This window comes from Schistocerca piceifrons, chromosome 4, assembly GCF_021461385.2.
Source record: "Schistocerca piceifrons isolate TAMUIC-IGC-003096 chromosome 4, iqSchPice1.1, whole genome shotgun sequence".
NCBI classification, from domain to species: Eukaryota; Metazoa; Arthropoda; class Insecta; order Orthoptera; family Acrididae; genus Schistocerca; species Schistocerca piceifrons.
In genome coordinates this window covers 311,132,950-311,160,810 of record NC_060141.1, presented here as the reverse complement: position 1 = coordinate 311,160,810, position 27,861 = coordinate 311,132,950, and the positions used below count along the sequence as shown (strand labels likewise).

The 27,861-nt window shown below is 43.1% G+C and overlaps 1 protein-coding gene across 1 annotated transcript in view; it reads left to right on the top strand.

The window, feature by feature from the left end:
- Window positions 1-27,861, top strand: part of LOC124795814 (potassium voltage-gated channel protein Shaker) — a gene marked incomplete at its 5' end in the record, with an annotated part of 1,054,256 nt that overhangs the window by 782,457 nt on the left and 243,938 nt on the right. Inside the window, 3 exons of the mRNA XM_047259896.1 lie at window positions 9,512-10,155; window positions 21,557-21,686; window positions 23,392-23,582. Of these exons, the coding sequence (XP_047115852.1) occupies window positions 9,512-10,155; window positions 21,557-21,686; window positions 23,392-23,582 (965 nt within the window). The remainder of the gene's footprint in view (window positions 1-9,511; window positions 10,156-21,556; window positions 21,687-23,391; window positions 23,583-27,861) is intronic.

Here is a 27,861-nt window from a genome sequence, read left to right as displayed (position 1 = left end):
CTCTTTATGGTTGCCTTCACTATAGCTGTGTACCCATCTCTCTAGTTTTTGTAGCATTTCTTCCCCCGTTTTTCATCAGGAGTGTCTCCCTATGCCATAGAGCTCAACTTTCCGCCCTATGTTGTGGACTGCTCTTCATCTGACTCCTGCCCAGGATATAGAGCTAATAATTTAAATACAGGTGACTGGATGACTAATCTGAGAAAGTTATTGATTGTTGTTATGTTACATATTTACTGACTATTGATACGACAAATTTGTTAATACATAATTTTACAATTCACATATCGCAGCTCCATAGAAACCAAGCGACACCTGCCAGATCTGGGTATCGCGCTTTAATGTAGGATGTGTAAACGCCAGACTGCAACTCTCTGTAACATAAGAGGTGCAATACATCTGACATCTCGCCTCGTGATGGTATATTAGCCTCCGTCCCTTCTGTATTCCTCCTCTTTATACTGTATTTTTTTCTTTATTTTGTGATGTTTCATTTCGACACATCTGATGATGTCCAATGAGCCAAAACTAGTCACATGTGAAGTATATGAAAATATTTGCAACCTAGACTGATCTGTCCCAAATGTAAGCTATCTTGAGAGAAGCGTACAGCATACGTGATAATCGTCTTCAGATTTGCTTACCCCGAGTTCCAGTAGATTTCGTCCTCTCACATTATTTCTGCAAACTAAATGTAATCAGCGGTACTGCTCCAGTCACTGTACGTATCTCCCATCTCCCTTCGCATTGGCTAAGTTTTCAATGTCTGGAAGTATTGAAACATGTCCAACCTAATTTTTCTTTTGTGGGTAGCAGTTTTCCAAAGAGAACACTTTTAATGATAGCTATCTTTCACTCCGAACCATAAACAAGACTAAGGACAAATGGAACAGCAGCACCGCATCACCAGAAAAGCGTTCCCTAAATAGAAGAAACGATGGGAACAGTTTACTGGCAACTGAGGGGCCTGCCCCGAAGCCTGACCAACTTGTGAGTACATTAGCATAGCTTTTACTAGGTGTAAACGTCTTAATGACTGCCCCTGCTCTTATTTTTATATGCGTACGAAATAAATTTGCAATAAGATGTCATTCTGTTGCAGCTGAAGTCAGTTTCATTATTTTGCGAACAAAACGGCCTATATCAGGTGATCTAGGTTGTTTTGTTCTCTAAATGAATTTACATTTCCACAATTTAGCTGTGCAAACCATAAAATATTTTCGTTTTCTGCTTCATACAGATTTGCTGGCTGCATTTGTACCACCTATTTTTAAAAATGTATTCTATGCTTACGAATGGTCCCAAGATTATTTGAGAATGTATGTTGCTTATACGCTATTGCTATGGTTTACTAGCTTAGTGACAAAGATACTGTTTCAGAAGGATGACTCTGTGCAGGTTACGCCATGCGTTCTTTAATACAAGATGTAACGGGTATAAATGCAGATATTTTTACATGTGATACCTTAACATGTACACACACCAGAGCATCGGTTGTTTGTCTCTGCATTGAACAGTCTTCTCACAAACGCATCACTTATTTTGCTACCTGATGTTTTCTACATGGTCATAACTGCGCTATTAATTGGACTACACCTATCAGTATAGGATAACCATTTTGCGTCCACACATCCCCACCTCAATACATAAACTGTTGCCCAGGGCAAAAAATATTTGCTCTTGCTTTATGTACTTGCAGGTACTAATCAATTTAAAAATGTGCTACTCCTAATAGCCATAATTATTCGTCTGCAAATGAAGTAAATACAGATGTAATGTTGTTCATTATACTGATATCAGTCACCAGCACAAATATCGGAGTCTATACCCGTTACAGCCTGTACACAGCACTAGCTTGAAAAGTGACACTGATGGTACGTTTTAAGCAACATCAACGAGTAAACTTTAAATGCATGATGTTATCTCCGTGAGCTCTCATGGTGTCTTTTCCTAGACCATTCACAGGGATTAAAAAGAAAATAGCTTTTAAATAGTCTCTCCAGAGCAAATATTTTGCCAAATCTTTCGCATTTTGTTATTAAAAGTCGTGTTGTATTGGCTGGCATTTTTTCGTTGTGCATGATGAGTGCAACACGACTTTTATTGGCACGCAATAAATACTTGCTAGTGGGTGATAAGTTGTCATTTCATGCAGCCTTCCTGAAATGTACCCTGTAAATTAAAAATGTCATAATCACGTATTCAGGTAAACAATGACAATAATGCAATAATGTGTATGCCAGTGCATCTCTAATCTTAAAGGGATATTTTATCAACATCAAATGTTCAATCACGTAATGTGCATAAACAGACGAAAAGACGGCACCATGGCCGAGAAATATCTGAAATGACTTTCAGTCATCAAATGTCTAGGAATCTTCATTCCAATTTTTTCAAGAGCTGGTATACTGGGTGATTCCGTGGTGATGCTACAAACTCTCGGGGATGACGGAGAAGGATAAATGTATTAAGAGGGGCTTGGTCTGGAAACGACCGAGTTGAAGGTTAAAAGTGAAAATCGTTCTGATAGGAGACTACGTGTACCATTTCTGTTGTTGGTAAAATTGTAGGGAAGGCAACGTTCAGAGGTGTTAGAATGGGCCAAACCAAGAAAGTAACATCTAGTAAATATGGGCTTTAAAATGCATACCTTAAGAGCTATGAAAACTTGTTCATTCTTGCTACTGTGAAACAGATCTCTTGTATTCAACAAGCGCTCGTAGCTTAGTATGCATGTTAGGGCCCAAGTTTACTAAACACTTCTTCCTTGTTCTGGTGACCATACTACCTCTTCCCAAAATATCGGAACCAGAGAGCTTGCAATAGAAGAGGTCCACTGCCAAAGGTATCAGAACGAATTTCGCTTGTAAATTTCGGTACTCGGTCGTTTCTGGACCAGGTCCCTTACATCAGATTGATATATTTACCCTCCTCCATCATCCCTGAAAGTTTGTAACATAATCAGGGAATCACACTAAGCCACGGGTAGCCGCGCGGTCTGAGGCGCCTTGTCGCAGTCCGGGCGACTCCCTTCGTCGGAGGCTCGAGTCCTCCCTCGAGCATGGGTGTGTGTGTTGTCATCAGCGTAAGTTAGTTTAAGTTGCGAAGCTTAGGGACCGATGACCTCAGCAGTTTGGTCCCATAAGACTTCACCACAAACTCCCAAAAAAAGAAAATCACCCTATATTTAGTTGTGTGCAAGGCATGTACCAGACGCAGATTTATTGGAAGAAAGCAAATGAAATATAATTCATCCGCCACGTAGAAAAGGAATACAGCACTCGAACGGCCGATTCTTGAATAATCTTCTTTAGTGTGGAACGTTACGAAGTTGTATAAAATGGAGAGGTAGACAAGATTTGAAAAAGAGCTACGTGATTCGCCTAACAGATATGCTCAACAAATCCCAGTAGTAGTCGATACAGGAATAGCATTGTGCATCACTAAAGAATTCTTGTTAAAATTCCTAAACGATTAAAAAACACACACAACACTTAGTACCACACATAGGGTATCTAAACAAAAGTGTCACGCATTCCTATATATGATAGTATTGGCCAAAAGTAGAAAGAAAGTTTGTACAATCATATAACCGAAACCAATACTCGTTGAGCTATGGGACTATCAGTCCTCCCATTACGTAAAAATAGACACAATAGGCAGTAGCGCACGACGTTAAAATACATCCTGATACATACTTCAGCCTTCCCCCGCGATGAGTCACGCACTTATTCAGATACACCTGCTCCATTCCGATTACGTCACATAATCATGTAACGCCCACAAACTGTCGATGAGTTGGGCATACACCAATACCTTTAAGTATCACCATAGCCAGTAGCCCAACCGATTCTGTTCAGGTCAGTGGGGAGGCCATACTACCGGATCTCTTTGGCCAATCCATCGTTGTTAAAATTTTACACTGACGCACTGTCTGTCGCGCGATCCATAGAAATGGAGCTGGTGCCCCGTCGTGTAGAAACCACAGCCATTGTCCTTCCGAAAGGCTAACGTTCCCCAATAGCGCTGGTGACTCGCCGCGCACATAACACTGATACACAGCACCTGTTAATGTGTTTGATATACTGCATGGCCCTAAGAGTCGAACACGTTGACACTGAAACAATCCTAATGCCTCTCCTCCACGATTGCTCGAGAATTTGTATTTGCATCCACGTATGTATCTTGGAAATTTCCTATGTCATCTCACGTGAATCCTGCCTCATCTGTATTACTGAATCCTACATATTACTCGTCACAAGTAAAACGGCCCATATCTCAACAGCTGTTTGTTTCCAGATATAATTGTAGGAACTTTTCTTCTAGTTTTGAACAGTAGTACACTACGGAGGTGTATGTGACACTTCTATTTTTAAATACCTTGTTTATCTAACACGACTATAAAATTAGAAAAATTCGTGTTCACACAATGACCTACCGACAGTCGTTATTGGCGAATGGAATAGGAAGGGAGAAATGATACACTGCACGTTGGCCTACAGACTACTGAGACACACATAAAACTGACGGATAACGCATGAAGCTCCATGAGGCTGATCGCGGGATAGACTGACGGAGGAAATAAGAAAGATAGACAGACGAGTATCACCTTTCGTCACGGGTTCGTTTAATAAGCACGAAAGCGTCACCCGGATGCTCATCCAGCTCCATTGGCAGACGCTATGAAGGAGGTGTTGCGCTACATGGAGTCGTTTACTCTGAGGGCCTACATTCTTAGAAAACTGAGCCAATACACACGATGAAAGACTGATCCGATTTCGCAGGCCTATATATTCTACATTACTGAAAATTGAAAACTAAGGTATATTTTTACTGACAGATACAACTAAGAATTTTTTATTTTCGTGACACCCATCCGTTACTAAATGTGTGTCTCTTTTACACATAGGACTAAAGTTTTAATTAGCTTTTCAGAAACGTTACATGTTTCCAACACCGGAAGAACGATATTAAACCTTGTCCTGTATTTTTACAGACATATCCGGAGTTACTGCATTCACTGTTGATGCTGTACAATGTCGTGATCCACCTAAAATTGTTGGAGTGGAGGCACACAGATAGTCTTTCAGAAAACCTCACCAAAAAAATCACACAGATTGAGATCAGTTGACCATGGAAGCCCATGGGGCAGTGCAAGGTCCGTACTCGTTTTCGACAGGTGCATTTTGTGAGGCAGATCATTGTTCAGAAATCCTTTTACATTTTACATGATTGTTTAATTGAATTGCAAACGTAGAGGCGGAGAAAGCAAAACGTCTTTCTGTATTACCGTCATCTCGATTCGATGTATATTGGGTAATAGACGAGCGAGTGAGCTAGCTACACCAGGGAGAGCCCTATCAGCAACCACATATACTGGCAATTTACCGTCTGACGATGGGCTAGGGTCCAAAACTAGTAACGCTACAGTGAAATCACTTTCAAAAAACTTGTCACTCGATGTAGTATTTCCTAAAATGTTGTCTGCGAAAAGTCTCTCTTCATAGATATGCAATAAACAGGGTGGTTCGGTGATGATGTTACAAACTTCCGGTGATGAGGGAGAAGCGTAAATATATGAATTTGAGGTAAGGGACTCTGGCCCTGAAACGACCGAGTCGAAAGTTGTAAGCGAAAATCGTACTCACACCTCTGACATTCGACCTCTTCTGCTGCAATCTCTTTGTTTTCCATATCTTGGGGGGAGGGGGAGAGGGAGGTAATATGTACCAGAAGAAGAAAAAAAGTCTAGTAAACATGAGCTCTAAAACGCATACCTTAAGAGCTACGAACACTTCTACAGTAGAAGGTATGTTTTACAGTAGCGAAGACGAAAAAGTACCCATAGCTCTTCAGGTGTATACTCGATATTTTTTCGTGTTTTGGTCTATAATACCTCTTCCCAAAATATGGTAAGCAAAGAGTTTGCAGTCGAAGTGGGCCGCTGTCAGATATATAAGAACGAAGAGACATTTACCCTTCTCTATCAGCACTGAAAGTTTGTAACCTCTTCACAGAATCACGCAGTATCACTGTGTGAGATCTGAGCACTGAAACTTTGTAACCTCTTCACAGACTCACGCAGTATCACTGTGTGAGATCTGAGGAATCTTTTTGAAGCGCCCTGCGTTGCTTCTATTACGCGGGACTATATCTCACGAAAAGACCACGAATGAAAAATTAAGAGAGAGATTCAAGCTCACGGTGAGTCTTACAAAAAGTCATTCTCCTCGTTCGCCATTCGCATTTGGTATAGGAAAGTGGAGAAGTGACAGAGATACATGACGTAACTTCCCCCACCGATCATAAGGTGGCCTGCAAAATTTCAAATGTAGGTACCAGTCTAAGCATATCTTGATAACGAAAGAAGGCAGAAATAGTTTGATTCTTGAACAAGGTAGATCTGGGAATAGACTTTTTGTCTCGCTTAGCACACGAACTGTGCCCTTACAAATTCCTCCACAGCTGTGTCCACAGCCTTCATGTAATTATTAAACATGGTCGTTTCCACTTCGGATTGTGAAAAAATATTGCATTTCTTATTTATTGGCGCTACAATTTAGAGTATCACACATCTGCAGGCAAAAAATCTCAAATTCAAATATGCACACAGGCACAAATATAGCGGCTAATCCAATCACAAAGTGAGTACGAACGGTTTCCAAATCATACAATACACAAACAATCACAAAATCAGATAAACACAACGACAATAACGTATTTTCTCACGTTCCTACGGTCCTACTTAATCGATGGACAGCAAATCTGGCATGTGGGCACTATGGAGACAATTTTGAAGACAGTATGACCCTAGCGGTGCAGCTACAATAAACAAAGCTGGTACGGAGCCTCTCATGTAATTTATCACACCTGTGACGATATGTAACACCAATTCAAACATATTGCTGCATTAAGGCTAAAATGTATAACTGAGATTTTAAAAGGAGCTGATAGAACAATAAAAGTAATAAAACCTAGTTAAGCTCATACTACAGCAATAAGTAAGTGGTGCAGAAAAACATCTCTAATTTGGTAGCCTTAAGAAATCAGGGAGTTATATTTGTCGGTGCTGCGCGCGTGAAAGGCAGTTGATGGGAATCGAGACAAGGTTTTCTTTGCGTCCCATTTGGGACTGGAGCAGGAGAAGACAGAAGTAACACCGATACATGAAGTATCCTCCGCCAAGCTTGCAATGTGTAGATGTAGATGCAGAATTAGATGTAGAAATAGTTGTAGATAGCTTCCGGAGTGTGTCTGGATGATCAAAAGAAACAGAAATATTTTGATCGTTGAAAAAGACAGGTGTCAAAATAAATTTTTAGTGCAACCTGGTCCCGCTCTGGTCATATACTGCACCAACATTATGGATATTGAGTACCATTTATTATGCAGACTACTATTACTTTTTAATGTCCATATATCTTCCTGCATCTTTGTGCCATCGTCAGTGGGTGTTGTCCTTACTGCACTCTCATCTCTCACACACAGGTCGTTATCCATTAAATTTTTTGCAATACTGGAAAGTGTCAAAGATCCTTAAGGCTGAATTCCTCACTTCTTTCTGCGCCGCACTAAAGCTGAGTGAAGGCTAGTGTAAGTCATTTCTGCTACTAGTACTATATTTATGGTTGTCACTGCCGTTTTCAAAATGTGATTGATTCTCGGCATCAAATTTCGTAAGGGACTAAATGCACTGCGAGACTGTTGTCTCTATTTCCAGCCTTACAAAAAGCCGTCTACGAAAGGCTCCGGAACGAACACCACACATCCTTATTTATATACTGCTGTGCAATAAATGCTTTTTCTCTCAGTAAGGAGTTGCCCAGAATAAGGTACCACAAAACAGTGAACGAAAATAGGAAAATTTGGCATTTTTATTTTTAAAATAGCATAACCGAACACCCGCCACAAGGGGACCAATGAATGGTCCCACTGAGAAGTAATCACCACACGTGTTAAGACATTTATCCCACTGGGAGACGAGAGGATCGGTTCCTGTTTAGTAGAACGCGGTCGGCCGCTGGCGGATCTGCAACCGCACCCACTCTAGCACTTCCTCGTCCGACTGAAACCGACTTGCACTCATGTCTTTATTCAGGTCGTCAAATACGTGGAAATCTAACGGCGAAAGGTCCGGGTTGTATGGAGGATGTTGGAGTGTTTTCCACCCAAATCGCTGAAACGTAAGATTAGTCCGATTGGCAGTGCGAGGGCGGGTGTTACCTTGAAACGGGATACTTCTGTCCAATAGCATTCCCGCTGTTTCCTATTTCATGGTGGGTCGCTGTTTCTGCAAAGTGTCTTCGTAGTGCTGCGCGTTGGTTGTAGTTCCACGATCGAGGAACTCGACGAGCTGAGGGGCCTTGCAGTCGAAGGAGGAGGTCATCGCCGGCCGGGGTGGCCGAGCGGTTCTAGGCGCTACAGTCTGGAACCGCGCGACCGCTACGGTCGCAGGTTCGAATCCTGCCTTGGGCATGGATGTGTGTGATGTCCTTAGGTTAGTTAGGTTTAAGTAGTTCTAAGTTCTAGGGGAATGATGACCTCAGAAGTTAAGTCCCATAGTGCTCAGAGCCATTTGAACCATTTGAGGAGGTCATCGTGAACTTACCGGAACCTGTGTGAACTGCTTTGAATTTCTATGGCGGAGGAGGCGGGGGCTCGTCTCCACCGTTGGCTTTGCTGTTTGCCCTCGGGCTGTCTGAATGCTGTCGAACAGTATCATCCTGTCACACGGTAACGCCCGCCCTCACGTTACCAATCGAAGACAATGCTTCAGCGATCTGGTTGGGAGACACTGCAACATTCTCCGTGTAGCTCGTATTTTCACGTCTTTGGCGACCTGCAGAAAGACATATGTTGAGGTCGCTTTCCGTCGGAAAGAAACTGCAAGAGTGGATGCCGTAGTGGATCTGTCAGTGGCCGACCGCTTTCTACGAAACAGGAATTGCTTGTCTCATCTCCCAGTGGGTTGGATGTCTTACCGCGTATGGTGATAACTTTGACTGGAACCGTTCCTTGGTCCCGTTGTGGCGGATGTTCCGTTCTCATTTGACCGTCCGTCATATATTAGCCGTAATGTAAAAGTCGCAGAGATTAGACGTTTAAGATGATGTGTAAAAAGTGATTCCCAGTTCAGGTTCTTGTCAATATAAACTCCTAAAAAGGTAGAATATTCAGATTCATTTACTAATTTGCCTTGACACTTTTACCGAATCACACAATCGGAAACTTCTAAAAGACTACCTTACAGTACTTGAGATTCTAAAAAAGAACACGTGAACACAAGTACCAGCTGACGGAAGCACAAAGGTGCCAACTGTTTGGGCCTTAAGAAAGAATGGTCGTCTGCAATTTAATCCGCTAGCACGGCTGCCGTTCGAGATTCAAAGCCAAATTATGATGGCAGCACCTGCAAATCCTACTCTAACCGCGTTAATGCCTACGCTGCAGAGCGCTGGCGCTGAGCCGCTACGGAGAGGAGACGGCCCTGTCACTGTTTGCCTGTTCGCAGGGAGGATGAGGGCTTCATCAAGGAGGAGGAGAAGCCGCTGCCGTCGCACGAGTTCCAGCGGAAGGTGTGGCTCCTGTTCGAGTACCCGGAGAGCTCGCAGGCGGCGCGCGTCGTCGCCATCATCTCCGTCTTCGTCATCCTCCTGTCCATCGTGATCTTCTGCCTCGAGACTCTGCCCGAGTTCAAGCACTACAAGGTGTTCAACACCACGACGAACGGCACCAAGATCGAGGAGGACGAGGTCCCCGACATCACGGACCCCTTCTTCCTCATCGAGACGATCTGCATCATTTGGTTCACGTTCGAGTTGTCAGTGCGGTTCCTCGCCTGTCCGAATAAACTCAATTTCTTCCGGGACGTGATGAACATCATCGACATCATCGCGATCATTCCGTACTTCATCACCCTAGCGACAGTCGTGGCCGAGGAGGAGAACACGCTCAACGTGGTGCGCGCCCCCGTCAGCCCTCAGGACAAGAGCACCAACCAGGCCATGTCGTTAGCTATTCTCAGAGTCATTAGGTTAGTGCGAGTGTTCCGAATATTTAAGTTGTCCCGACACTCCAAAGGGTTGCAAATCCTCGGACGAACTTTGAAGGCCTCCATGCGGGAACTCGGCTTGCTCATATTTTTCTTGTTCATAGGTGAGTACGACACATTCCACAGCTCGTGCATGGGCGGGCTTGCTTCTAGTGTAGTAAGTCGGCTGTGAATCAAGATTTGTGATTAAAAGAAATATAAAAAAGTGACGAGTGATTACCCGTAGGCTTGAACGCTCACCAGCAGCATGCTCCACAGTGCCGCATCGTATATAGATGCAGCAACCGCAATGTGTTACACCCAAGTGTTACTCATCTATTCTCAGATGATAAGTCTCTTTAATGAACAGTTGCTATTTTCTTCAGTGTGTCTCTGTAATAATAAAATCTATGCCTAAATCTCAATTTCTAAACTTTGCTCAGATTGCTGTTACTTCTAGCTGTAGAGGCTTCGGGTCACTATGCACTGGTATTATTTCTGTTTGCTTACGCTTTGTTAAGAATCTTTCCAGTATAAACTGTGAATTTAATTTCTAATGTTAAAAAACGACGAGGCTAGGGATAAAATATCATTCCCGAATTCTCTATGATACGCTATAGTACTACCTGATGAAGTTGATGAATAAAAATCATTTCTCGTAGCTCAACCTGCTTCAGTACCCTGCAGCAATTTAAACACAGTTTCCTTTGTGCGGTATGAATAAACTCTCGAACAAGAATTTTTGTTTTGTTTCGTTATCCAGTTACACACGATCAAGTATTAAACATGACTGTAATAGTCAGCTCAGGAACAAAGTCGCTTTCACTGAAAGGTGATCAATAGGAAGGTACATACAGGGTGAACATTGATAAAACTGACAAACTGCAAGGGCGGATTTCTGATTGGAAATGGAGGAAAAAGGGTACTATGAACATGTGTTCGTAAATGGACGGTGTGCATGCAACGACAACAAATCGTCCCGGAACACGGTACAGACAGAGCTGCAAAGCATCCACGCCGCAACAGATGTTCAAAGTGGTCTCTATCGGATTGCAGGTGAAGGGAATAGTAGCGGTTGTCGTGCATGATACACATAATCGTAGTTTGGCTTGCACCATATTGCCTGGACCTTGTAATGAGGTTCGTCTCAGTATCCTGTAGAAACTGATCCTCCAAATCTAGTGTACGCGGTGTCCGCCGCCTCCCCGCACGCTGATCTGTCTGCAAGGACCCATGACCACACAAAAGCCCAATAAGGGCTTGAAATGTTGTGTGATGTGGTTGGTGTCTGTGAAAGTACTTGTTTTGATACACGCGTGCTGCCTCTCGACCGTTTCCAACTGCTTGGCCGTACACAAACACCATCACGGCTTGTTCCTCACATGAGTACCGAACCACTCTCCTGCTTACAGTACACTGGGTCGATCACACAGCGTGCAACACACAATCAACAGACGGCACGCGATGAGGAACTGTTGTTCATCAGTGCCACCTACCACGGCTACGATGCGCTTCCGGACACAAGCTCAAAGGACAGTTTTCCTCCATTTACAGTTAGGAATCCATCGCTGCAGTTTGTCGGTTTTATTAATGTTCGCCCTGTTTATATATCTGGAGGACACGAAAAGAAGCTGAAGACTGAACAAATTATACGTGACGTAATAATGAAAAATGCCATATTTGCTTTCTCCCTGTGTGTCACTATGCATTTCTTGTTCTCTTAAAACCATCTCTCCTTTAATGAAAGACGGTATACACGGGCAAACAGTGTATGTATCATAGCACTTGACTAGCCTTACGGTATGCGTTCTTTTCTATTTAACAGTACTTCGCCCGAAATACGCTTCTGTCACCACAGCAGCATGAATACTGAATACGTGTTTCATGCTCCTTAAAATGTTATTGGTAAATCATTGTTATAATCAATTAAACTTCAGTGACAGCTGGTTTTTATTTTTCAGTCTCATCAGGAAGTACAAATTTTGATTGAGTAAATGTCCACGTATCATAATTCTTACTTTATATTTCCTTATACTGTACTACAATTAGTAACTGTGATAATTATTACTATTTCGTCATAATGGAAGTCATCGGTTATTGGTTTCTTTTTATTTTATATTTTTTAATGTTGGTAATAGGATTAAACATTAACTTTTTAATGGCAAGGGGCATACATATTTGTGGTAAAGTTAAAGGAGTGTCTCTTACACCATGAAAAATTAAAAGTTAATGTTTATTGTTTCATAAGAACAACGCAATTCCAGCTTCAAGCGAAAATCTTGATCTTATCTAATGTACCAATATGACGACATTTGTAATGTTCAACAAGATTTGAGCTATCCACAGAGTAACAATGAAAGAGATTTCTTTCACAGACTGTGGACAAACCTATAATAAATAATTGTAAGATATACCTGAAATTTTAGTACTGAAACTAGTGAGAAACCCTCACAAAACCTTTTACATGGCTGTAGCGTTGGAATATCAAAATCTCCAAGAAAAATCAAAATCTTGCATTTTCAGCAAATATTTATTCAAAAAGAAAAATATGTAACACACCAAAGCAGCAAGAAAATTAAGTTCGCTTTAAAATTTTATTTTCTGCATGACACAGATTGCATCGACAGGCAACAACTTGCTAAGAAATGGAAATTAAGACAGCCAAAAATATTCTGTTGTACAAAGCTAGCTGCATTATGTTCGTCAGTTTACTTACATTGCACAATACAGAGCCGTTTCAATAAATGCTATTTGTGCTGTTTAAAATATGCTCTTTTTATATGTATATTTATAGTGAAATATTGAGTTGTAACTGTAATTCTGAAAGCCCAGGAGTTCTTATATTTTCCTAGGGGTGGATGCTTAGAAACGCTCATACAGTTGGTTTTGTTTAACAGCTAAGAGTCCTGCCGAAGTCCAGCATTAGTGGTACACTGCTGGACACGTTACAAAGCGATGTGGCTTATTACAGCATTTGGGCGGGGATGGAAATGGAGATTTTTATTTTATTTGGAGAGTCTTCGAAAGGTGTATTAAAGCTTCACAAAAAAAGTTAATATTTTATCGTGCCGTCCAGTTCATCAGGAACGGAGCAATACCACAGACGTAGTAGTCAATGTCTTGTGGGCTATTCAAACCAAGAATCTCGACAGGAGCGATGTGAAATGGAACCCAAAATGATTTGAGGCCAGGCGCACACTATGACGCAGGCAAAGCCAAGGTAAGGTCCGGCAGGGCAAGTGCAGCACGGGAAAAGCTACGCGATACAGTGTGATGGCGCATTGGGAGACAGTATTTGCTTGTGAAGCAATGGCTCAACTCGTGAATCTTAGTTATGACTGATAATGAAAGTGATGTTTTTATTTTATTGTATGATACTTAGAAACGGAAGGATTCAGAATGGAAAGGCAGATACACGAACAAGAGAAAAAGATCAGGTGATTTCGCACTGATGTCTGAAGTTTCTAATAAACGGTTTACTTACTAGTTTGATGGGATCGGAGTCAGTTGTACGAGGTTGCTCATACGAAACCACGTACGGCCGAACTGCTTCAATAACATGGTCCTCCATTTCCAATGCAAACCACGTGACATTGGCACAGTAAACTGTCTCGAACACTGAGTGGCTCAGGTAGAGCAGTCGCAGTATTATGCTGTCATGTCCAGCGCCTCCACTCGCACTGTTTTATGTTGAGGACTATATATCTTGGCAATTTCAGGAGCGGAGTGCTTTCAACTACGAGTATGACTGCGTGATAAACTGTAATGCGTCGGACCTATACTATCTAACTTATGACGCTGCTAACTTCACCAAGCGTTTGCACCGTAACCGTAACCGAAAGATTTGCTTATTCTTCGTTACTTTGTGTTGTGAATTGCTCGTTTTCTTTCATCATTTTCAAATGAGTGAAGAGTGTAATCTTAGTTCAACACAGTGTTCAGCGATCCCTACGACAATGCTATAGTACTGCTTTTGCACAAGCAGCAATCGCGGGTGTAGGTTTCCAGCCCTGCGAGAGGGAAGTGGCGCTTCCCCCCCACCCCCATCCTCCACCCCCTCCCTCACACACACACACACACACACACACACACACACACACACACACACACACACAGACACACACACACACACACACCACCTCTCTTCACTCTCGCGGCAAGTTCTCATTTGTAAACCCTCGCGGCAACCTAACATCTTGTAGTGTCCGCGCTATATACACACAGCTCAGACACATTAATTTGACCACCACCTACGATCGACTTCAACGTGCAATAACCAGTTAAATACTGCAGATGGTAGTAAGCAAGCATGTATGGTTGGAAGCGGAAAACAGTGCTGTCGTTGTAATACGGAAACGGAGCGATTTATCTGATGTTCAGAAAAGCATCATCATTGGCTTTCGGGCCAAGGGTGGAAGCGTTTCCGAATCGGGTAAGTTTGTTCGCCTGCCGCCATGGTTAGATGCCACGCATGGCAGAATCGGCGACTAAAGCTAGAATTTGCACGTCAACACGGCAAATGGACGACCATTGAGTGATGAAGGTGGCCTTTTCAGATGAATCACGTCTTATGCTCCATCGGACAGATGGCCGGCCGTTGGAGTGTACGGCGAGAAACGTCTGAAAGTAAACACTCTGCAACAATCGTCGGAGCGTTATTGTCTGATGAACGTTTCCGTGGCATTCCCTAGTTGTTCCCGTCGTAGTGGATCAACAATGGATCAAGACCACTGCGTTAATGTCCTTGGGGACCATGTCCACTCCAACATGCTGGTTTTTTTCCCCTCTGTACGATGGCGCCTACCAGCAGGACAATGCAGCGTGTCACACAGCTCGCAGTGTGAAGAGCGGCAGGGTGAGTTTACCGTGCTCCCTCGCCACCAAACTCAGCGGATTAAAATCCAGTTGAGAATCTGTGGAAGCATGGCTATCGAGCTGCTCGCGCCGTGGATCCTCAACCGAGAAACCTTGCACAGCCGACCACGGCACGAGTTGACACAGCTCCAAATCCCTGTCTGTACATTTCGGAACCTTACTGACTCTCTTCCGGCATGTCTCGCATCGGCGCGCCTAGCGAAAAGTGGTTATTCAGGTTTTTGAGATGGCCACGTTAATATGACTGGACAATGTAGGAGCCCGTGGACCACAAAACACTTGCCGCAATGTTCTGCGTTACCCTGTATAGCCTGCGCCGCAGTGTGTGCCTACACAAACCATGAATACCCCGCATCTGGATGGCCAGAGAGGAATCTCAAACCCACTTCAAACACATACTGCTGCGGTGTGTTATCCGCTACGCTCGATGCAGTTGAGCCGGCCGCGGTGGTCTCGCGGTTCTAGGCGCGCAGTCCGGAACCGTGCGACTGCTACAGTCGCAGGTTCGAATCCTGCCTCGGGCATGGATGTGTGTGATTCCCTAGGGTTAATTAGGTTTAAGTAGTTCTAAGTTCTAGGGGACTGATGACCACAGCAGTTGAGTCCCATAGTGCTCAGAGCCATTTGAACCATTTTCGATGCAGTTGCGAAAGAGACCACTCACAGCACACTTGATGACGTTCTGTCGACTACATCCAGAGTGTATGCAATCTTCAGTAACAAACGCGAAACAAGAAGTCTGAAAGAATTCAATCAATAGCAGGTCTATACCTTCCCTCTCCAGTCATACGACAGTGTTTCGGATGTAATGAAGAATGTCACACGAACATCTTTGGAGGAAAGACATTTACTTGGTTATCTGCTATGAGATAAGTTTAAAAAACCAAAATCATAGTCAAGCATCAAAATAATTTTATTGTCTCCATCACATATGACTCTGAAGAGGGCCGGGAACCAGGTAACAAAGACGGAAATATTGAACCTACCTATACAGTCTACTTTGACCAGCGACGTCATCCGAGTAACGGCAATAATTCACTCGACGAATTTCAGTAAGCGCAAAACACGCACCAGTATAAAAATTTTTAGTTATTCTCATTACATCACGTTCATTGGCTTCGACAACTCAACCAAACCGTCACGTTTTAACCTGGTTCAGAGGCGAAACCAGGTGTCGGTCACAAAGCAGTTCCACACAGATTAATACATTCTCGTTCCTCGCTAACGTTTTACTTTCATAACCAGTCGTTCTAGCCAACTACACATGTCGCTACGTGAGTGGTGAATTGGTTCTATTACTTCACATTCCTCCCGAAATATTACTGTTGTTTTCAAATATCTTTTAACTTTGTCGCCTATCTCTTGTCGCCCATAACACTTGCGTGTGGTATAGCTCCATCCTTCTTAGAGGGTCCCATTGAAAAACTAAACTATAGTAGAAGTAGACTTTCTTTCGTTGTACTTACGACTTCAATCGTCCCTGACGGGACCGTCTCTTCCATGCTGCCCACATCCCACTCGCCGTCCTGCTCATCGCCGCAGATGACTACGTCACCATAACTGACGTTTCGTATTCACATTCGTTGGCTTCATCTAGTTCTCCGTCTACACGGCAGATCATAATTCAAAAGAAAACATTGTGCAATATAGACTGTGAAATTTTGCCGTTTATTTGGTATTGACCCTTTTCGGCTGTATAGTCGTTATTAAGTAGAATACAGGATGTCACATCTGTTGCGGTATGTTGCGTAGAGATAGTCGGTATACTGCTTAATAATGAATACACAGTCGAAATTGGCCAATAGCAACAAAACGGAAAAAAATTTACAGCCTACAACGGGGAATGTTTTCCTTTGAAAAATATGTCGGGGTGGCGTACCTGTGTAAAAACGAGATAAATAGATCAGAATGTCACCACAACCTACATTCCGCAAAAGTAATATACGAGCAAAATAAATGTTTCCAGTGTCGTCTTCGATCACTGTTTGCGCAAACGTGACGTCACACGCTACGACATAATTACCTCACAAATCAAAGGCAACATCGGGCATTGGTAGGTTCAACACACCCTCAGAGACCATGCCGCGTACAGATGCAAGTAGTAATTCTTCTCGCCTGTCATCCGAGAGTGCTACAGGAAAAAAAGTGTCAAAGATCAGTGCGAATTGTGTCGTACTTATACAAATGTACATACTGTATGCGGTTTCACGCTACAGGCTCAAAGATCAGCATTGTTTCGTAACATAACGTCATCTTGTGGTTGTTTTGAAATTCCTCCTCTTTATTGGAATTAAATCATATACATAGTAAGAATAATCTGGAAAATGAACACAGAAAGCTATCTGGGTATGAGAAGCTGTTAACCAAAATAAGGAGACGAATATTCTCACTTATTCTTTCCTAAGATTATACTGGTGTTCGTCCAGTATAACTGCGAAAGAATACAAAAGAATGTATGAGCGTTTTTATCATCCAAATAAATACTTACGTTAAAATTAGATTTGCGAAGCAATTTGCTGCTTTTCAAGCACTCGGCAAATGGCTAGTGCATAGAACACGCCGCATGCTCTACTACTGATTAATTTGTGCTAAGAAATATTGCGAGTGTGTGTATCAGAAATATGTAATATTCGATTAACTGAAAATTCCTTAGCACAAGGGCAAAACAAGAAGAAAGGTTGAACGCTGCAAGGGGGCGCAGCAGTTGGAGCGGCTGGTGCGAGACGGGGGTAAGCCTGCCCAGGCACGCGCTGCCGCCGGGCCAGGACCGCAGAATGCGCGCTGGCTTAGTAGGGACCCGCGTCCAGACTGAAGCTCAGAAGAATGCTTGTCTGGACAATGGGAGATGTGACCCAGTGTTCCGCATTGTGCAGCGTGGCAACGCCGCGCCCCGGTTACCTTGGCTCCCCAGGTGACGTAACGATCGCCGCCTGGCCAGCAGCCAATGACGTCGCACGGCTTCCGCCGTTGCCGTGGCAACCAGGGAAGCTGCTCTGCCTGGCAGTCAAACGTGGGTGTCTGAGCTCCGTTCTGACAACCGCTTCCCGTGTTTCTTTCTCCATTGTCTCTCAGTGGACGAGTTTTCATATTTTAATCAGTTTGTCGGGTGCCAGAACAAGTTCTCCGCGGAATACGGTTTTTCTCTGCACTCTAAAGTGAAGCTACGGTGGATGACACGTAACAGACCTCACGCTTTCAGCCTAGAAATTCGGCTTATTAAGACTCTCACTTTGCCTTTCGAGTAAGGTGATACATATATTTTCAAAACCTAACTTTTGTTTCTGATGAAAGTCAAATAAAACATGATTCACGGAGAAACTGACGTGAGTTGCAAACACCAACAATGTGCTTATTAAACAGATACATTTTCGTGTAACAACGTACGACAGATGTTCAAAAATTATTGTCCCTTGCAGAGAGAAACCCATCTCCTTAACCTGAGTCACAGATATCACTCTACTCGAAGGTGGTGGGTTCGAATCATGTTAGTGTAATAAATTTTCGGAAGCAGTATTTGACGGGAACGTAGAGGAGTAATAATAGCGCGAAGTTCCTGTTTACCTACCTTGCGTCACTATCTTGGCTTAAGCTCTAAAACGTCGTAGTGTCTCATGAAGGGAGGCTAGTGTCATAGTTGATGCTGCTCGGTTTTTCGAACGGGGACGTAACGCTTGGCGGTACTTTTCATACTCTTCGAGAGGAGTGGGTTACGTGCAGGTATTGGGTTTCTCTCCCTCCCTTCATTAAATCTCTACCTACACTAAGGCAGCGCTATACATAAACACTACTCAAACTCATCTACACAATACAGAGACATTCTCACCACTGAGTGCCCTAAATTCATATGTGGCAATAAATACACATCTTAAACATCATCCAGGACAGCAATGAGGTGACCTTGAGCTGCCTCAACACTAATTTCGAAAGTATGGGACAGATTTTTATTTCGAGCTTAGGAAAACTTCGGCTGTTCCAAATAACCTCTCATCTATAAGGAGCGTTCAAAAAGAAACGAGCCAGGAGCATAATTACAGAAATCAGTACCTGTATGTTAGAAAGACTAACCCTGGCCGTTGAGATAATTGTCCCACTGTGACACAAGGCAGTCAATGGCTGTCTCATAAAATTCCCGGTGCTGTGATGTTAACCAGTTTCGCACTTACAGCTGGACGTCGTTGTCAGAGGTGAATCGCTTGCCACTCACAGCCTTTGTAAGGGGATCAAAAATGGCATAATCACAGGGAGAGAGGTCCGGACTGTAGGGAGGGTTGAATTTCTGCAGATTGCCGCGACTGTGTTCGTCGCATGAGGCTTTGTATTGTCGTTGAGCAGAATGACCCCACAGGTCGTTTTGATTTGATCGCTCGGCATAGGGTGGTCAAGGTTTGTGAGTAACGCTGGGCATTCACTGTGGTCAAGTGCTGCAGGAAGTGAATTAGAAAGGGGCTATCTTGGTCAAAGAAGAACGTCAGCAAAACCTTTCCGATTCAACTCTGACGACGACATCCAGCTGACGTGCGGAACTGGTTAACATCGCACCTCCGGGAAATTTATGAGACAGTCCTTCACCGCCTTGTGTCCCAGTGAGACAAGTGTCTCAACAGCCAGGGTCAATACTTCTAACATACAGGTACTGGTTTCTGTAATTATGCCTCCGGCTCGTCACACTTGTTGAACGCCCCTTATATCATAAGCCCTTAACTGTTGCTGTAGTTATGGGCTTGCGAAAGTAAATTTCAGAATTAATGTTATTCAATAAAGACAACCCACATGGAATAAACATTTTTCAGAAAAGAGAAAACTGCAGCACCAGTTCTGTTGTGGCGTAACACTTGTGCAGTAATACATCACATTGGTTCAGTAAGAACTCCTTCTGTAACAATGTTCTCTTCTTTCTAACGAAACCAGTCCTAAATTTTGGAAGCGTTACTGTGTAATACTGTTTAATTACAGAGTTTTCTTTTTCTATAAAACAGGGCAAATTACGTCGCGCTCCTAAAGCTATTACTGTTAATATCGTCAATAAAAATGGCGTCCTTGTGTTATTTCCAGCGTGCTGGACTATTCAGCTCTGGCTCGAGCACTCTAGTCTGTTTCTGAACAAATGTTTACGTTTGTGTTACATGGCATACACTTTTCCACCTTTCAAGTCTTCATTAAAATTGCCTCTATTGGGTCCAGAAATATACTCATTAAATTCTATAGTTACGCGCATTAACGTTTTGTTTTTCATATTCAGATGATACATATATAACGTTTGCCTCTGTTGCTCAATGCTATTGGAGAACCGATCCAAGTCTTTGCTCGGAGATTTTACTGCCACATCTGAAGTAAAAGAGAGTCTTACTTGATAAATAGGTATATAAATTATTTCTACATTCATGCATTTTTCCTGACGTTAACAGGGTCATGAGACCCTCTAGTTCATCTAACTAAACATATTCTACAATTATACCAACATTGAATATTACACTACCCGGCCTAGTAGTTTATGATTAAACAACATCACAACACTATTAGTGCCTAAGTAAAAATAAAGGAGTTGTCAGAGTATTAAATATAATGATGACCGATTGTGTTTGTGTGTATGCGCATTGATTACAGTAAAGTTGCAGAATAATAATAATAATTAATAATAATATAGTAACAAAGGCAGTGTGTGCTGTGGACTGTTTCAGTAATGAATTACAAGAAAATGGGAAGGGGATCGGTGACGGAGTGATTCCTTTCTGTTGCACAAAAGTCATGTTCTAGCGATGGAACCGATAACTTAGACCGTTCCCGCAGGACTAGCGAGAAAATCACTAGATCAGTCCTCGAAATGTAGTGCAAGGGTATGGAATCGAAAATCCTGCCGGACACCCGGAACAAACCTGACCAGGAAGTTCATCAGAACATTTGGAGAGCGGGAAAGCTAATTGATCTAAGATATAAATAGGAAAAATTAACGTTTTTTTGAAAAATTTCGTTTGATCTGGTTTTCTCAAACTTGTTGCTGTACCCAAACAAGTTTATCATTCCCAAAGGCTAACTAAAGAATAAATAAAGAATCTGTTTACGTTCTTACGTCATACAGGTTTTTCGCCTCTCCTAGATTAATTAGCCTTTCCACTTAAAGTTTATTTTATGGACAGGTGTGGTCGCTGGTACTATACACTTCGCTCATTTTATTGCAGGTAATGGTGAAACATAAGGTATATGAGGCACGACGTGGTGACTACTGGAGAGATTGCAGGCGTGGGAACTCTTGAAGTAGACTCAGCGTGTCAGTCGCGCTACTAGTAGGGTAAAGGGTCACATTAAACCAAACCGAGCACAATCAGACAAATTATCTTTTTATTGCGAGACCTGCCCTCACGCATTCACTCATTTCTTACACACACACACACACACACACACAACCCAACAGCAACATACCTATGGGTCGAGTCATTTTTTGTGGCGGACAAAATTTTTGAACAAGTCTAGCAGTGCGTTCTCGTGATGTACAATGCGCGGTCACGGATTTCATCCAGCCCCAGCATTTGTAGAATAGGGAGCCGGCGTTGAGCGGGCGCTAGCAGCTAAGCGGCGCGGCGCCTGGGAGGTGGAGGTGAATGGTGGAGAGCGGCTCAGCTGGCCGCAGCAGTGTGTGGCGTCTGGCTGTTGCAGGTGTGATCCTCTTCTCGAGCGCCGTCTACTTCGCAGAGGCCGGCTCGGAGCAGTCCTTCTTCAAGTCGATCCCGGACGCGTTCTGGTGGGCGGTAGTCACCATGACTACCGTGGGCTATGGTGATATGAGGTAACCCAGTTGCTCAGCCTTGCCTCCGTATCTTACAGGTGTGGTTCTCTTCTCGAGCGCCGTATACTTCGCCGAAGCCGGCTCGGAGAACTCGTTCTTCAAGTCGATACCGGACGCGTTCTGGTGGGCCGTTGTAACGATGACAACCGTTGGCTATGGTGACATGACGTATGATGTACTCAATTTCATTCACGATTTAGTTCATTATATACATTTTTACTTTTCCCTCCAAGTAGATTGCAATGCCAGATACTTTAATAATTAAAATACCCAGGTGTTTCAGATTAATTACTTTTAATTAAGACAGAGAGCAGAGTTAGTAGTGAGAGGACTAGAAACCACTGTGTTGCAAACGAAGAAAATTCTTTGTTGGCGCGTCGTGGACCGCGGACATTTGTGGGGAACCCGTGCTGGGTGGTAGGGCGCGCGCCCCTGGCAGACAGGCTACCCACCTTACGGACGCTTCTCGCGGCCAGCCTGCCCGCCAGGGGCACGCCGTCCGGGCGGTGCGTACGGCTGCTCGCTCTACGTTTCTGCTTCATGACTTGACTTGACGGTAAACTCCCTTGCCCCAGTTCCACATCTCTTCATCATCTCTTTAACTCTCTTCTATCTTCTGCCCTATTTATATTATTCATTGTCTATCTTTTCTCTATTATACGTGTTGAACCACAGCCCTATCTACACTATATATACATACTATATATATATATATATATGTATACATATATCTTATTATCGATGTTTCTGATGTTGCGTGCGAACGTTGGCCCCTATTATCGTATTCGTGCTTGTAAATATTGGTTGATAGACGTCGATGTGGTTGATTCTTTATTAAATTTCATGCAAACCTAGCAACTGAAAATCAAACAAAGAATTTTCTAAGTGGAATGTCTTTATTAATATAAAAAGAAGAATATTCTCCGTATCATTTCTTTCCGCTGAGCGAAAACAAATGAGAGAGAGAATATTTTTTTTGGCAGATTTTTTTTTCTTTTCTTTGCACTGTGTAGTGGTAATGCATGTGAGCACAAGTCTTTTTTTTTTCTCAGCATACGAGCTCAAGTTTGCGCGTGCGGTTTTAGCTCTTGGCTTGAATGACTTACAGTTACGTTTAGTGTGTGTGCGTGTGTAATTCTGGCAGTGGTGTTGTATCTCATTCGTGTATGTTTGTGTACGCTGCATGTGCAGAGGGAGAAATCTGTTTCAATCGGGACATGAAACAAACCTCGCTATCACTGAATGCCGCTACCGCTGCCTCTGATACTGTTGCTACCGTATTTTACGTCTGACTGGATGGAAACACCAAATACGCACTCCCATCCGTATATATAGCATGTGGCTGCAGTAGTAGACACTGGCACAGTACGTGCGTGTCCAGTTCCTCTGGTTTGCTGTGCATTACTTTGTTTTTCACTGCTGAGTTTTGTTGTTTTATTTCTCTTTTGGTATTTTCTTCTAAGTGTTGCTTTCGGTGTTGTGGACTCTTGGTGCGTGTGTTGTTGTGGCTTCTTTCTGCCCAGTTTTCGCCCTCTCCCGGCCTCTCTCTCGCCTTCTGCCCACGCCCCTCTCTTCTTCTCTCTTCTCTTCTCTTCTCTTCTCTTCTCTCGCCTCCTCCCGACACGACCACAAGATCACGCTTGCCCAGACACGGACACCGGCCGACCGCGCACTCGCGCCCACGCTCACGACGCACCTCTTGCAGGCCCGTCGGCGTCTGGGGCAAGATCGTCGGCTCGTTGTGCGCCATCGCCGGCGTACTCACCATCGCCCTGCCCGTGCCCGTCATCGTCTCCAATTTCAACTATTTCTACCATCGCGAGACGGATCAGGAAGAGATGCAGTCGCAGAACTTCAACCACGTCACCAGTTGTCCTTACCTGCCCGGCACGTTGGGTGAGTTTCGCGCGCTGCTGCCACTAAACAAGCACATTACGCTACTGCGTTTGTATTACATTTGCTGCAAGTAATGTGAACCCTACATTGTTATGATGATTACCGTCTAGATCAGTGATCGTCAAACTGCAGGCAGCATGTGGCCCAGATCAAGTAATTGTGCGGCTAGCGGTCTTCAGCCGCATTTTATAACGACATGCATCTAGCAACTGACAGCCGAATCGAAAAACATTAACTAACGTCGAGAGCTTCTTAAGAGTGTAGTTTTCCTGCTCAGAAACAAAGAAAAATACCTACAAGGATAGTAATATTTTAAGATGTGCTTAAGTTTAATAGATTTTGGTGAATTCAGCCTTGAACTATGTAACATTGAATGAATTTTATCCATAGTGGATGCTGTCGAACTCCATGACTGTTCCTTTATGGGGTTGTAGAAAAATATCCGCTACCAGTCACAGTAAAAGGTTGTTTATTCCTCACACGACCGGTTTCGGGCTTGCGCACGTCTTCAGGTGTTTATACATTCATGTACATGTTTGTACTGTTGGAGATCAAAAAAGATGAAACATAGTGTATTTCAAGAGTGCACATCATAATGGTGTAATATGGAGCTATACTTGGTAAAACTGATATATGGACGTGAAAATGACCATAAGTACGTAACTAAGTGGCAAAACTATCACCACAGCATAACTGTAATAATGGTGCTTCATCTCTTTTGATCTCCAACAGTACAAATATGTACATGAATGTATAAACACCTGAAGATGGGCGCAAGCCCGAAACCGGTCGTGTGACGAATAAACAACCTTTTATTGTGACTGGTAGTGGATAATTTTCTACAACCCTATGTAAGATGGGCCGCTTATCTCAGGGACAGAGGGGTAAGTAGTGCGGCCACTGCGGGGTTAGACGATGTGAGAGGGGAATGTTTTATTGTCAGTCTTACAGTACCGATAACTCATGGGCGTGCGTCACTCATACTGGTCAGCTGTTAGGGTACAAATTTTGACACGCAGCTAATACGGATTCGGGAACACGCATTTTAGAAATGGTCGTCTTCAAATGCGGAACATATTTGCAGCAAGGAATGTAAAATTAAGTTAAGGCTGTTTTAGTATAACTCAATCGGAGAAGAAAAATAACATTAAAAACATTTAGTAAACATTTGTGATCATGTCTCATATTTTACAGTGTATTTAAACAGATGTACATAATCCATTAATCATGCGCTCACGCAGACAAAATGGCAACTCATTGTCATATCATATCTTTAAGGTCACCGAGGGTGGCAGCAATCTGAAACACAGAACAGACGACACAAAGTTTTCAGAAAGGTGCTGACTTTTAACGAGCAATTCGTGGGAAGCGACAACCAAATTATCACGCCCTTAGTACAGCTAGTCCATTGAGGGCTCATATCATAGTAGTATGTTACCAATTAGCAATAAGATCGGTACGTATGCTGCCCGGGGTGCCGCCCCTCAATGTCAGTATTCGCTCTTGAGCTAAAAAGTTTGACGACCACTGGTCTAGGTATAGCACCTGCAGCGGTAACCCAAGGTATCTCAGGTTATGGAGTATAATCTTGATCATTTTGTGCTCCACAGCTGAATAATTTAATGTTGACAAAAATCACAACGGCTCTACTTCAGGTACGTTCTAAATAAACATCTTCAGGTCACCAAAAGTTCACCAGCAATCTCTGTAGCTAATTTTCACGAAGTGACAGAAATATGCCGGTGCCATGACTCACAGTCGCCACACTAAACGTAAAAGGCATATTCTGGAACACGACTCGCACACTTATAACACTTCACAGACCCTCTGACACACGCACAGCCATCAGTACACCCATGGAACATGACAACTTGCTGAGCTATACTTAAATGTTACGGCAAGGCCACTCAGTGTGACTCCATGACACTTCCTTGGATCCTAGCCTCTCTTTAGGTACGGAACAAACCTATAATCTAATGAATACATGCAAGGGGACTTCAAAACGTAAGCTACATATTATTATGGCAGGGCAGGTAACTGCTATTGAATGTTGCACCACACTTTAAAGCGACACAGATACGTTACACTATTTTTCAACATGTTCACAGAATCCCTGAAGACAATAGCAGGAACGTTCTATCAGTCGTTCAATATCTCGGTTACAGAAATTCGCTCTTTGGTCACCGAGCCATTCGAGAGCAGCTGCGTGAACGTCCTCATCGATGGAATAATGTTTTTCCCCCTAGACATTGTTTCAGCTTGCCGAAGAGATGTAAATCTCATAATGCAAGACCTGTATTTCATTGTGAGCATCACCCACATCTGTTCGGCCTTGGTCAAATTGTTGACTTCATTTCAGTACGGGGCTGGACGAAGCGTTGCATTTGGTCTGTAAACTGCCAATATTCCACTGTAAATTTGTGCGCAATTTAGACGTGTTGCCCAAAAGAATCGTACTGCCCGGCGCACTTCAACTTTCGAGTCTATTTCCAGTTGCCATTTCAGTCGCACACTGTGATGCACATGTTATCCGTACCGCAGCATAACCGTGTCTATCGGAGACTTGAAACATATATTCCCTTGTGAAAGTGGGGCACTCTTGCTGCGCAATGATTTAGCACGGGACGAGATGACTGTTTTCTGACATGTTTTTTGAAGTTCCTACGTTTTATGCAACACACCAAAACAAATGCTTTCGATAAACCGTAATAAAACAGATCAAACAATGATAGTTCTTATTCAATTTGCAGAGGACACTATACGCAGAAACTGCACAACAACTTCCCCATAACAAAACGTAACCACGCCCACACAAAGATATTTCATGAAAATTGTTACAATTAGAATTTAAATGACCTACAGCATTAGGAAAAGAAAGTGGACTAAAATGAGCTTATCTAGCACTTTATTCTGTTATTTCCTTCAGCATTAAATTAAGTCCCAAGTACTTACGGCTGCAGTGTGAGACGGCAAAAGGGGATAAAACGAAGGACTGGTACTTGCAGATACAATGCAAATAGTTAACTCAGATGTACAGTTTCAGGCCGATCATCTCTGTAAACATTCAGCAGTGAGCCAGTGGGTGTGTTGGACCTTCCATCGAGCTACAGACCCCCTTGAAGATCTCCCCCGCAGACGAGGACGAAACGTTGGGAATTGACACAGAATTCATCAACCGACCACGGCATAACAGCCCGGATAATTATAATGGACATCTGTAAATATTGTAATCATACACAGCACAACATTAGCATTATGGATAAATGACAAATACATCAAAATACAATGACACAATATTCTTCATCCAAGATCTGTAGCTAAATGCTCTCAGGTAGAGCCAGTACCGAAACGAAGAGTTTTATTTCCTAAATTTTACTTCTGGATAAGACAGCTAAAGCTTCCCGTTGGTTTCACCTAAATAGAAAGATGATTTCAGATGCAGATCATTTTCTCCAGTGCGATCACCCTAAGTTCAGTTTAAAAATTGGCTGGATTCGTAAGTCTGAATAATTTCAGTATTTTGCCATTCTTTTCAGAAATTCAGATAATGAAATAATGATTCTGACAGGATCACAATACATAAAGGCTAATTCCACATAAAAGTAATTGAATAAATTGCTTACGTAAGAACGGAACATTCGGTTGTAAAATTTAAACAATATATTTAGGGAGAAGATCACTAGGTCTGCATCATTATAACGATTTAAATACACTGATAACCCAATGCATTACAAGCAACTTTTAATATCGTGTTAGTCCACCTTTGAAACGCAATCCAGCAGTGACTCTGCGTGGCAAGGATTCGGCAAGTCCTTGGTAGGTTTGCGGAGGTATGTGGCGTCAAACGTCTCGGCACAGTTCCCGCTATTGACATAAATTTCACACCGGCGGTTTGCGGGCACATAGTTGGCGCCTCATAGCGTTCCTGACCTGTTCTATCAGGTTCAGATAAGGGGTATTTGACGCCAAAGGCATCAAGTTCATCGTTTTGATTCACTTGCGACTGCAGACGATTCTGACCCTATGAAACAGACAGTTATCCTGCTTTCGGAGAAGAAATCGAGCTTGAAGTGATGCAGGAATAATGTTCATTCCGTTTACAGCTTCCATTGTGCCTTACATTATTATCCCAGGTCACACCGATATCCGGCAGAACGTGCTCCACAGCATAATGCTGCACCTATCTGCCCGCAACTATGCGCTGTGCATGTTTCGAGTAGCCGTTCTCTTGCATAGCAGCTTTTTTTCGACACGACCATCCACCTGGTGAAAGAGGTAA